At 39.4% G+C, this 13,189-nt stretch overlaps 1 protein-coding gene and 2 long non-coding RNA genes across 17 annotated transcripts; 2 read left to right on the top strand and 1 right to left on the bottom strand.

Moving 5' to 3' along the window:
* Nucleotides 1-289: 289 nt before the first annotated feature.
* On the top strand, nucleotides 290-3,323 carry LOC136254201 (uncharacterized). Of its 2 annotated transcripts, XR_010700357.1 has the most exons (4): nucleotides 290-494; nucleotides 2,368-2,507; nucleotides 2,972-3,094; nucleotides 3,150-3,323. It is a non-coding gene; the product is annotated as an uncharacterized lncRNA (long non-coding RNA). The 2 variants fall into 2 exon arrangements; XR_010700356.1 differs by having other exon boundaries at nucleotides 2,972-3,323.
* Nucleotides 3,324-3,656: 333 nt separating this feature from the next.
* On the top strand, nucleotides 3,657-5,832 carry LOC136252367 (uncharacterized). The gene is made up of 2 exons (XM_066044798.1): nucleotides 3,657-3,774; nucleotides 3,862-5,832. The coding sequence occupies exons 1-2, from the start codon at nucleotides 3,769-3,771 to the stop codon at nucleotides 5,176-5,178; spliced, it is 1,323 nt and encodes a 440-aa protein (XP_065900870.1). The 5' UTR covers nucleotides 3,657-3,768; the 3' UTR covers nucleotides 5,179-5,832.
* A 1,381-nt stretch (nucleotides 5,833-7,213) lies between these two features.
* LOC136252368 (uncharacterized) lies at nucleotides 7,214-12,459 on the bottom strand. 14 transcript variants are annotated; one of them, XR_010699497.1, is made up of 11 exons: nucleotides 11,444-12,459; nucleotides 11,010-11,236; nucleotides 10,813-10,944; nucleotides 10,672-10,707; nucleotides 10,419-10,578; nucleotides 10,080-10,355; nucleotides 9,865-10,013; nucleotides 7,822-7,953; nucleotides 7,714-7,773; nucleotides 7,395-7,526; nucleotides 7,214-7,342 (listed from the first exon to the last, which is right to left on the bottom strand). It is a non-coding gene; the product is annotated as an uncharacterized lncRNA (long non-coding RNA). The 14 variants fall into 14 exon arrangements; XR_010699499.1 differs by having other exon boundaries at nucleotides 10,813-11,236; nucleotides 11,444-11,628; nucleotides 12,216-12,459; XR_010699501.1 differs by having other exon boundaries at nucleotides 10,813-11,236; nucleotides 11,444-11,628; nucleotides 12,233-12,459.
* Between the last annotated feature and the right edge of the window lie 730 nt (nucleotides 12,460-13,189).

Here is a 13,189-nt window from a genome sequence, read left to right as displayed (position 1 = left end):
CACACACACACACACACACACACACGCGCGTGCACAAACTTACTGTCATAATTTATAAGCTGCCTTCCACACAAACTCTTTCTTTTCCTTTTCTCCTCCCTTACCCCACATTTCCATACCGCATGCTAGTCTCATGCCCAGGCGGGCCCGCGCTAATAGCGTACTAGACTAACCGCATGCAGGGTTCGTGTCATGTGCACACTCAAATAATTATTCATTAATAAATCCAGTCGAACCGCAGCCGTAACTATCCGCATAAATTTGGTTGCAACACCGCGGTGTGCGTTTGTTAAAAATGGCCGTTGGAACACAATCGAAAAAGACGTTTTCTCTAAGTCTTTGTACTAAAATGTGTTTTTAAATGCCCTCAATAGTGTTTTTAGTCGTTTGCACCCGTTTTTCTTCCAGCTCTATCCAATTCGTGAATGCAGCGGGTGTTTCTTTGACGACCAAGAAACTCAGGGAGAGAAGGAAGCTCTGTGCTTATACAAAAGGTAACAAGGACAATAAGTTTTATTATCTGTATCAATTCTCTGTTGTGCCAGCTAACCGTAGCCTGAGTATGAAGCGTGTAGTGTATGCTAAACAGAATTGTACCTTGTTAGAATATTCATAGATAGTATACCACTGTGGTATACTATCTATGGAATATTGGTTATACATACGACATAACTAACTAGAAGTGTCCAACAGTAGTTAATACATGTACAACTGAAAATTAAATAGAACACCTGAGGAATCAAATTAAATAATCTGTAATCACTTCAGTTTCCAAGTCTTCACATTCTTCAGAGTTATTTTCACTATCCGTTATACCAGACATGCCAACTCTCACGCATTAGGCGTGAGTCTCACTCTTTGGCTAGTAATCTCACGCTCTCACGCCTAACCCTCTGTTTCTCACTCTTTCAGCTTAGTTCTCACGCATTTCTCACGCCTGATCTGCTTCGTAATTAGCCCTGTGCTTAAAATTGGGCAGACCTGTGCTTATTTTTGTACTTAGAACATGCGACGACCTTTTTTTTTTTTTTTTTTTTTTTTTTTTTTGGTCTTCACTACCAAAAATTCTGGAGCTGCACTTGAATCTGGTCCACACTGCTGGTAGTGTTTGAGGTCTCACTCCTAAAATTGTTCAGAGGTTGGCATCTCTGGTTATACTATCATTATCATCAGTACTGTTGTCTTCATCGTCACTTGTATCTTGGGTAGTAGCAGGGTCTTGTGGTAATGGTAAATTTATGCAACCTCGGCATTCACAGCCAGGTCCACAGTGGTTGGACTTCTTCCTGCAACCACAGTTGTTGGTTGCACAACCTTTCTTACAACTACATCCTTTAGTTAGAAAGTTTATTGTTCCTCTGATCTTGCTCATTACTTCAGTGTCTTCCCAATCGATTGCAAAAGTGTCACCATCTTTAGTCCAACCACTGTGCTCAGGAGATGATAGAGAGGAGTACATGTCTGCATGTATAGACCTCTGCCACATCTGGTGCACCCAACATGAGCGAAGCCAATGTCGCCAAAGTGAAGTATATGTTGGGACTCGTTCCTCTTCATTCACTATTCTGTTACTAACTGTTTGTCGTATTTTCTGTAACCAACACTGATGCTATTCTGATGATGGTAGACTACTGTCTATTGAATTGTAAAGTTGTACTGGTGTGGAATGTCCATAATTAGCAATGAAAGCTTCAGCATGGTGGGCAACAAATCGATCGTGAGTGTCAGGTGAGCTGGTGCATCCAAGTTTGTTAAGTATTTTCAATAACTCCCTGGAACCACCACACATGTCAACAGCATCTGCCAGCAAATCATGGAACAGCAATGGCTGATTAGGATTTGTACAAAACTGCAATAGGCTTAGCACATTGTACATTCTGATATTCTTCAATTGCTTACTAGCCTTGCTCTCCTTTCTCAACGTTTGGTGTTTCATCTCGCGTACAGTTGCTGTGATGCGGTCTACGAATTCTAGCAAAAGTTGATTCATGTTCTGTAACTCATCTTCTATACTAAATGATAAAGGATTAGTAGAGAAGTCTTGTCTGATTGTGGATTGCCTCTCAATCTCATCATGAATTAAACTATTTACTATGCAAGCGGCATTGTGTAACACTGTTTTGTTGTCCTCTATTATTGGCCCGTGTACACACATGTGGTCTCCATCTGTGTACTTTTGTGCAAAACCTTGGACACTACTTAAAGCCCATGAAAGGCTCACTAACACATCAACACCTTTACGGTATAGGATTGTACCAAACTTCATGTGCACACGCTTATATAACATATAGCAATTCAGATATTCAATCAAATGGTGTAGTAACCATCTAGCAGAAAATGTTACTATGCTGTCTCCTGTTTCTACAGTGACCTTTGCTGATGTCACACTACCTGCGTACTCAGATTCATATGACTGCAAGAAAACCTTGCAAGCCCATAGAAGCAAGACAGCTTGTTCCAGGAGCAAGTGGTTAGCAACATAAACAACTGTTTGGAGTATTGCTTTGGTAAGTTTGTTTGCATTATCATCATTGTATTTGTCAACCCACTGATCAATAGCTTGTTTAAGACTTGTATCACTACCATGTGGGGTTCTAAGTGATTCAATAATTGAACAATGTACTTTGTAACAAGTGGAGCAGATATAGTCTGTTGGGCTGATTGTCACATTCTGCCCGGTCTGGTCTGATAAATGCTGTGATACTTTTTCAGCGTCTGGGCTATATCGGCAAAAGGCAGTCCCTCTCTTTGGTTTAGCCCCACATGAACTACATGGCTTACTCTGGGAACCACAAATTGCGGCATATGTCGCATTATAACATTTCCTACAAAGAACAAATGATCCACCTGTAGGTTCTATTCCAAATAATTCCTTGAGTTTGTCACTGGTGGTAAACATTGGTTTTATTAAATTATCACATTCTACATTACTACAGTGTGGATTACCGCATTGCTGTTTACTACATTGTAGATTACTGTTCGGTGATGGAGTTTTCCAAGATGGAACATGACATGCCTGCAAGCTTCAACCAAGTGTTTCTTACAAATGAAGGATTTGTTGTGGGGCGAAACACCCAAATGTTTCTCTAAATATGTACGTTCCCGGCCATTTTACATACCGTGATTGCTGGTTGCCTTTGTTTCCACAGAGGATGCACTCTTTTACGGACTCATCAGTATCTGCAGTACGATGTAGTCGACTTCTTGAAGGACAGGGGGATGAACACTGACTGTCAACTTGCTGTTATGTATTTAAAAAAATTGTGTGTAATAGTAGTAGCTATGTACATTATTTTTAGCATGCGTAGTTAAACAGCACACTTTTCTCGAGCCCCATACTTCGCTAATAAATTCCGGGACACTTGTTTTTACTGCGTTATAATTTAATTCTGCTCTAAAAGTACTGACTAATGCTATTCAAGGAGCCACACAAGTGTATAAACGGATTGTACCTACGTTAAAGTGAAGCATTCGCTAACTCACCGAGTCCATTCGCGCTATCTTCGCATCGGCTTGCTATTGTGTGAGGCCAGCTGTGCGATACTGTGAGATAGCTATTTGTTAAGACCGTGTGCTGGACAAATGGTGAAGCCATACGGTGCATTAAGGGGAAGCTACAGCCAATGCAAATCGAAGAAAATACGCGCCACAAAACTATAATTTTATGCTCGGAATACGCGCTTGCAACTAAATCTCCGTTTTAAAGCGTAATTTGTTACGGCTGCGGTTCGACTGAATCGGTTCTCGTGGAAGAAGCTGAAACGCATAATGTCGGTATGTAGCAATACTGATACAGTTGGATTGTTGTCTTGTAGTGTTGTTGTTTTTCTGTTAATTGATGTTGGTTTTGTTCTGATCTAGGCGGTCAGTGTGTTAAAGCGGGGGAGAAGTCCTGAAAGCAACAAAAACAAACGTCCTCGTCAAGATGAATCTCAAACCCAATTAGTAACCTTTATGTACCTTGGTGTATACAAGTTTTTAAGATTTTGCGCCAAAGTACAAGTAGGGGATCATCTACCTAAAAAATTAACTGAAAATGAAGTAGATCAAGTGATAAACCATGATGACTTGCCCATTTGGAAAAACTTTAAAAAAGAGTTGTGTGAAGACAATGCCAACTTTTTCGATTCCTTTAAGAATTCCTACCTACGTGACAACGAGGGAGTTAAGAACGATTACTTTTTTCTTCACCAACATAATTATTATATATACTGTTACAAGAAATATCAAAGGTCCAGTGATTCAAAGTGGCAGTTTTGGCGGCAAATATTTATGGTACAGGGTGGTGTTAATATGACTGCTTCTACCCTCAATTTTAAACCATGTTCTTTGAACCATAATTGTTCTCTCACTTTGTTACCATACTTTTGGGATAATCAAGCCATGGAAGAATATTTACAGGAATGTAGCAGAGTTCCTAAGGCAAGTGAATTGAAAGGCGTGCTTGTTATGGCTAAAGAGAAGGAAGAGAAACAAGGAATATTTGCCTACAAAGAGGAATTTGATGAAGAGGGTGGACTTTGGGATGAAAATGTGTGGTCGAAAAGACTAGCTGCATGCTTAAAAAAATTTATTTTAGAAGATCCTTATACAGTTGAATACACAGGTGACAAGGGAAATCGTATATATACAAATCGACTTTTGTATCACAGATTCCATGGAGCACCTGATATGGTTATTCGAATGAATCAAGATGAAAGAGGGGTGGCTACAGTACTTGCAACAGAAGAATCAAGTTATTCAGATACAGATGATCCTGGTACTCCCGCTGTACCTTCTCTACAGCGTCAAGGTACAACTGTAGCTACAGTAGAGAATTCGGTGCAAGTTGAAGGAAAGTTTAAGGAAGATGAAAAATTCATGGATCCTCTTTTAAGGAAAGTAATACTTGAGAAATCTGGTGAGCTTTTAGCAAACATGCACATCTCTTTAGTTGACAAAATGTTAAAAGAAAAAAGGCTTTTAGACATGAATATTGAAAAATTAAAGATTGCAGGAATTCTAATTAGTAGGCCGTCAGGAATATCACTGTTCACATATGAAATGCCAGTTGTCAAGGCAGAAGATTTGTCCACCAGATCTAGAGAAAGCTTTGCCAAGTTAACACTACAAACGAAACTCAATTCTATCATTCCAGAAAATATTTGTGTGGCAGTACGAAAATTATTGGATGTTTGAGATGCAGATTACGGTGTCCTGTGGAAAAAACTTAATTATAAACGATACTATTTCATAATGTTGGTATTTAGCAATATACATGTAGATACAATTGGGTTATTGTCTTATAGTTTTGTCATTTTGCTGATCTAGATGGTCGGTGGGTTAAAGCGCAGGAGAGTCTTAAGTCCTGAAAGTAACAAACATCCTCGTCAAGATAAATGTCAAGATAACCCAATTAGTATAGTAACCTTTGTGTGCCTTGGTGTACGTTTTTGACCGCCAGAGTTTTCTTCCTAATTAATGGTACCCAGAGACTTGTCCTTATATGAATGTTTTGAAATAAGCTATAAATAGTAACGTGTCCTTTATAAGCTATAGATAGTAACGTATTTTTAGTGGATTGTCTAAAATCATATGGTTGGATTTTGACAAAATATAGCCACTTACAGTATGCAAGAAAAAAATGATGATTCACACTTAGTCAGATTTTACGAATTAAATGTTGACAAAACTCAAGAAATTGTGGATATAATGTACTTAAAAGGCACTTATGGTCATTTGACGCATTTAACTTGGATGAATTAAACTGATTCGTCAAATTTTCCTTCCATACCATACTATGATACTTTGTCACATATCAATTTTGATTGCACACCAATTTAATCACATTACCTCTGTCTATGCAGCATGTGTACATTGCATGACTTATGTTTCATCAACAACACTTGTGTCATCAAAGAGGCTATAAATAGCATAGTAACCTATGTTATGTTCTAACTGTAACTTTAAAGAACTGTTGATAGGTGATGCCGGATTGAGGTCAAGCCATTGTCCTGGAGACATGTTAAATTTATTTGTAAAGTCAGTAGTGAACAAGACCATAGGACTTTATGGTACACAGGGAAAAGCACAGTTCAACACTCTCACTACCCCATTATAAGCTGTTTACTTAAATTAATACAAATTTTTGTAGCAAAAATTCCATAATTTTCATAATTGCACTGTGGGTACGAATTTGGCCATGGAAGTACTGTTAATTAGTGGATATACAGCAGTGCAGGTAAATCTTCCTGGGGCAGGACTAGTAAGGCTGTACTAGCTGTACCATGTCTCACAGGTGAATGTGTGAGCATCCAAAATCTTCACCCAGTATGCAAGACATAGACAGTTGGCATTGCACATGTGGCAAGAAGGTGGGCACCAGATTAATGGACACGGATTAAAGGTACAGACCACAAAACAGCCTGTCATAAGCAGGTCATGGGTTGAAATTCAAAAGGCTTATCTTCAAACGAAGAAACCTGGAAAGGGTTTACAAAAGGTACTGGAAAATGTGAAGGGGGTGATGTATTCAATATCACGTGAGTTGCTTTGTTGTTACAGTATGGTTGTTCCCTTCCACTAGCACAGGAGAACTGTGCCATAGTTTGGAGCATCCTCTAAGAAGTGGTATACACCATGTTGAAATATGTACACAACAATTATACACATGTGTTTACCACCTCAAATCACTGATGAAATACAGTGTTGCTGGAATATATACACATAGGCATAGCAACCCGGGGGGAAGCTGGAGCCCTCCAATTGATTTGGTAGTAGTCAGTCAGTTGCTCTAATAGAGTATTTAGAATCCCCCACAATTGCACGCTTTGCACATTAGGCGTACAACCACCTAGAACAAAGCCCCGCCTAATCTTGCTACGCCTATGATACAATTACACTTTTAGCATTCTAATATTTATTTATATATTTTACAACATAAGAGCTAAAGGTCTGTAGCCTACAGCCTGGTTAACTGAAGACTGTCAATCCAACTGACAGAGACGTTGCACAATGAAATCAAGCAGTACAAGTCAAGTCTTGAAGAGATGGCATCAACACAATTCACAAGGAACCCAGTATTCTTCGTCTTCCTCACAAGGTGACCCACAGTTTGGTTCATCACAAACTCCGCTAGAGTACTAACTTGTTACCATACAAGGTCATCATCTCAACAAAGTTAAACTAAAGCAGCATTCCAGCTGGATGCTATACTACTACAAACTTTTTTCAATTCCTGATGATACTCTTATTATAATATTATACTGTCATGTCATTATAAATTTCAACCAATCTATTAAGTACAGTTTTGGATAGCTCGTCAAGTTTTTTGTATCTTCATTGTTTGCCTCCATACTATCATCTAAAGTGTGAGCACACACATAATATTGTGAAAGCCATCAGCAGAAAATTACCTTGAATCACATGAGCTATTCTTTCCTTATCTGCAATAGAACAGGACATGATTTCAAACTTTCAGTGCAAAGTTTCACATGCATGCTCACAGCTGCTAGCTGTATTATGCTGGTTGCTGTAGCTGGACTATACTGGAAGGAATAGTACAAATTTGACACAATTCATTGGAAACACTAAAATTAATGTTAGACTAGCTACTACACACACTCATGTTAGTGTCTAAGAAAGACATGGTTATGGGCTATTATGTCAATTAACACTTGAGTGGGAATAAGACATGTCATGTCACATTACACACACACAGTACCATACACCAACCATTTAACAAGTTACTTCAGTCAAGTAGAAATGTTACCGCTCATCATTATAGAATCGAACCTGTGATGTCATATGAGATCACAGAACATTGTGTAATGTGGGACTCACCTTTCAGTGACTGGTATGAAGAGTGACCGCCAAGAACAATAGTGAAGCCACCAAAGTGCAGCTGTCACTTGGCTTGGGGTCACATGTTTTTAAGTTTGCTGACAATTTCCGGTTGACTGGGGTCTTCTGATGCTAGAGTAGTTATGGGCCACTATGTCAATTAACACTCGAGTGGGAATAGCACAGCAAGACGTGTACATGTTACGCATGTATATGGGAAAATTTATATTTGCTTAGTTTATATTACAGCTACTACACCTACTCCTAGCCCCTCCCAACTACACGAAGCTATACAGATTTACACCACAACTTTTTCCAGGTAGGTAGCCACGCCCATTACTGGCTGAATCAAGTTAACAGAAACTGGGTGCATAGTACTGTATGTGTGAACGTGACATGAATGTGTGGTGTACTAATGCATTTAGGAAGCTTGCATGTACACAAACGCAGTTGCAGATACTACGGGTCAGTTAGTTCACTGAGTGCAAGTATGGGACAAGATTAGTAGCCTGTAGGGGGCTATGCCATGACTCACTGGAGCTGATTATGGTAAAAGTACCTCAAGCTAAACATGGATAAATGGAATTTTTTTTCCCACTCTACACAGTACATTAGTGCTGGGCTGGGCTGGTCCTGGTGTTGGTGGAATAAAATTTTAGCACAACTTTAGCAGCCTATTTCATTGCCCAAAATTAAAATTGTGGTAACAACACCATGGTCTCCTTTGGTAACTACATAGCAGAGAAAAATAAATTGTAAGCAACAAAGTGGTGTCACTACATGCTACTCATCTGACAGGTGAGCTTCACTGTAGAGTCAATAACCAGTACAATATCCCATGTCGTGAATTATGTATCTCACAGGAAGGTGTTATTACCACATCATTTTTTTGGAAAAGAAAATTGGTACACCAAAGATGTGCTAAAATTTTATGCATCCTTTCATCAATAACATGACCTTTCAATGCATGCTAAACAATAATAACCATTGTGTTGAGAGATTACTACAGTTGCTCACAAAAATATCATCTCCACTGTACAAAAAAAATTAGAGGTATTCTACTTAGAAGCCCACTATTTGATAGCACTCAGTGGTAGCTTGGCGGATTTAATCTGGACATTTTTAGACTCAAATCTCATAAAGAGTTCACAATTCTTTTATCAGGGGAAAATTGCAATCAATGTCATAACTTGTGTCTCACTTTCTTTACTCTTCATGTAAGGAGTTAGCATTCACGCAATGTTCCAAGGAAATACTACTACAGTTTGCTTATTTTGTGACTTTAAGAATTTATATGAAACACAGAGAAATCCAGGTGACGATAGAAGCCAGTTTAAAAAAACTTGTACTGGGGAATCCACATTTCCAGTATCCTCCAAGCATGTATCATCCAATATCCTCTAGTACATTGTGCATGTGTTGTGGTAGGTCATGTTTATATGGTGTGAACACATATACTACTGTACACACTACTACTAACAGTTAGTGTTGCACCGATTATCGGATCGGTTATCGGAAAAACCATATATCGGCAGTATTTTTTTAATATCGGATCGGCTCCATGACAGAAAACGCAGCAGATACAGATATCTGCATTTGCTTGAAATACATGCATATTTGTGTACCAAGCAATGTCTATAAATGTATTGAGTCCTGTTTTTTGCAGTACAACATTGTTAATACTGCTAGAATGTACTTTCAGATATTGTTTCAGTACTACTGCCACTATAGGCGACTTGGAACTATTATCAAATATCAGTTATCGGAATATCGGCAAAATGTCATATCGGTGCAACACTACTGACAGTACAGTACAGTACAGTACAGTACAGTACAGTACACACATACACACACATTATAATACACACACATTATAATACACACACATTATAATACACACACATTATAATACACACACACACACACACACACACACACACACACACACACACACACACACACACACACACACACACACACACACGCACGCACACACTACACACGCACACGCTTGCTTGGTGTACCAGCACACACTTCACTTACTATGAAGTACTCTCATTCCTCCTAGATACAAGTACCTGGTCACAACAACGTTGTATCACTTCTCTAGTATGCTCATCAGCTTAGGCTGTTCCCATAACAACAACACCAGAATCTGAAATACGCTATATAATTACAGACTGGTAGCTAGCCTACATTGCGATAACATAAAATTATATTTCAACAACAATACAGAACAACAACAATACAGAACTTACTGGTGACTGTGAATGGTGGTCCTCCGTCACCGATAAACTGGTCTAGTTGGACTAGATGGCCTATATTGCGATAAATATAATATCCAGTCACTGTGATGGTCCCTCCATCACTGGTACACTGGTTGAACGGTCTCCTTGGACTAGCTGGCCTAGAACTTGGCATTCACTGTGACAGCCCCTCCATCGCTTGTACAAGTACAGACTGGTCTACTTGGCCAGCAGAGAGTTTCTGCTAACTATCACTCAAAGGCAAAGCAGTCTGGTCATACAAGACTACTGGAATGTGATGAAGAAAACGGGTTTTCTTAATGGCACAATTAATACAAACAATCCACTCACCTGAAGGAGGGTTATTAAAATCTGGGAAATAGATAGAGCAGGGACCATCACAACGACCGCCTCATATTCTGGTGGTTGTCCGGTTTGCCACATGGGAACGATGGAGTTGCAGACATTTCCTTGTGGCCTGTAGTTCTTCAACGATGAGGTTACAAGTGCACTGTATTTGTTACAGTAAAAAAAAAAAAGTAAAAAGTTGAACAGTCTTGCACAGAGACATACTACACACTAGGCAACCACGAAATATTCTTACTGTCGAACATTTCCCGATCTACGGTATAGTTCCAACCTAAAGCAGTGCAGTACACCGATTATCACACAAAAAGAGTTTCACATGCAAGACAGTGGCTAACATCACGGAATCATACAAGTAACTATACGTATACAGGCTTACTTGCTATCTGCATACCGCAGTCCTAGCCAGGTGTCCCCGTGATTTAGCCATGCTCATAATTCCAGCATGCTTGCAGGGACACAAACACTCAGTTGGTAGTTAGCAATTTTTCATTGGAACCCTATCTAGAATCTATAGGTGTTCAAGAATCATTTATATGCCATTGAGACTCACAAGCTTAAGTATAAACAGCTTACCAGTCTCATTACGAAAGATACAGCTAAGACAGCACGTCCTCAGCTTAAGCACATCAATTTCAAAAACCTTTAATTCGAACTAGTGCCCACTAGTGGCACTTAAAATCAGTCATCCTGCCGTCATACCTAACGCGCATATGATGTGCGCTAATTAGACCATAGGGATTGCGTCATCACAATGTCATAATTCCTTCATCATAATGTCCAATGTCATAATTCCTTCATCCCTAGATTAAGAATAACCCATTGGTGGTCTAGCATGCGAACTGCATGTCTCGATACACAGGATGCATGTCTCATTGCTGATGACAGACAAGTGCTTAGCAAAATAATTTTGCCTGTGCGCCTAATACATGTCATGCCTTTTCTACACTACACACATACGCACGCACGCACACACACACATGCACGCACGCACACACACACACACACACTGGATTCTGGCTTTTCACCATCCTTTATTCTGAATGACTTTCGGTTGGATGTACATGCTGTTTACTCATACAGTGGGTGAAGGCCAAGGTGGTACTTCATGTGCCGACACTTTCATCTTCTCTGGGTTACCAATTTTGCTGCAGGAGGATTTGTCTGCCTGACTTCAATAGTGCACACACTGAACCTTACAGAGAAAACAAAACAAGATAAGAATCGGTGCAAATTTAATACAGTAGTAGTCACGATTTAATTATGCAGATATCAATGTTAAGCCCCCACCCCCCCAAAGTACGGGGAGGGTGGGTTTGACCATGTAGAAAGTCAAATTCCCCACCTTGGGGATAAACCACTAGATCAAATCCCGACCTATACCCAACTGTTCAGGTAAGGGATAATCATGTGCGAAAAACTCGAAGCATCTCAGCACTAGGCCTTTTTCTTAGCTGTTTATCTAGGAGAACTGGCCAAACACAAAAGGGAAAAAGCGGTCTGGGCAGAGAGTACATATGGACTGGCTTCTGTCAACAGCCCAGCATATAAATACATGAGAAACGTACAACTGATTTAGTCTCGCGCAGCAAGACCACTTTTGAAATTCCCTACCCAATACAAAATAAGTAAAAGCGGTCTGGCTGCGCGAGACTACCAACAGATTATCCTCTTGCCTCCCACACTGGCAGCTAAAGTCAAGAGCTGGTGCCCAGGGTTTCCGAAAGGATAGGACATTCGCTTGCCCAGAATATCTACAACAGTTAACACCACGATACGTACATCTACAAGAAACTTGCCAAAAAAACGCCGCCTTGACCTTTAGGGTACCCTGCATCTTCAGACTGCTTGTCGTGTTTAACGCGCACTTCTGAAGCGCACTTGATAGTGGAAAACAGGGCCACACTACAGCTACCTTAACCATCTCCGTTCACGTATGAACCTTTAACCTTCGTGGATAGTGACAAATGGTTTGTACTTTGAAACTACATCAAGTGAACAAGATCAAATAAGCGTACACATTCCTTATAAGCGCCACATTAACCAAAAAAAATGTTTCCATGAGCTACATATTTAAAGGTAGATTTCTCATTCATGACAACTTGAAAGCAAACAAAAATTGCTGCATAGCTCTACCACACATAATTCTATTTCACCAAGAGAGATCAGTTTTGTAGCTGATTGGGATCCAGCTACCTGCATGTTTGAAATTCAGCTTTGATCAATTATACGATGCTACTTAATTACATAACGGATTAATCAACAACTACAATTTTTTGTAGGATACATTTACTTCATCCTCTACACAATTTTATCAAAAATTGAAGCTTTTCAACAATGGCACTATGATATACCAGAATCCGCAAGTATTAATGCCGAGTCAGCAATCAGGATACTCTCAGTTTTTAGTCCTTCTCACTTCAGAACATTTTAAATTTTGTTGGCTACATATAATCCAAGTTTGGAGATAATTGCACTCGTCATCTTGGAGAATTCAGCAAAAGCAAAAAAATTTAGTACGTATTTTTAAAATTTGTATCTCTGGGCAGCAGATATGCATCCACTTAAAAACCAACGTGTGACATGAACAAACACTACTGTATAAACTGACAAATTTTCATATAATTTGATGCACTGCTTCTGCCACAAACAGTGCACCTTTTTGTCCTTGATAATATACCATCTGTGTTTGATAATAAGCCACACCCCTAATGATTTTTATGGTATGGGCATCATCACCATGACCTAAACACCCA

The sequence above is a fragment of the Dysidea avara genome, chromosome 4, assembly GCF_963678975.1.
Source record: "Dysidea avara chromosome 4, odDysAvar1.4, whole genome shotgun sequence".
In the NCBI taxonomy this organism is placed as follows: Eukaryota; Metazoa; Porifera; class Demospongiae; order Dictyoceratida; family Dysideidae; genus Dysidea; species Dysidea avara.
The sequence above is the reverse complement of the archived record's forward strand: the minus strand, read 5'-3'. Positions and strand labels throughout refer to the sequence as shown.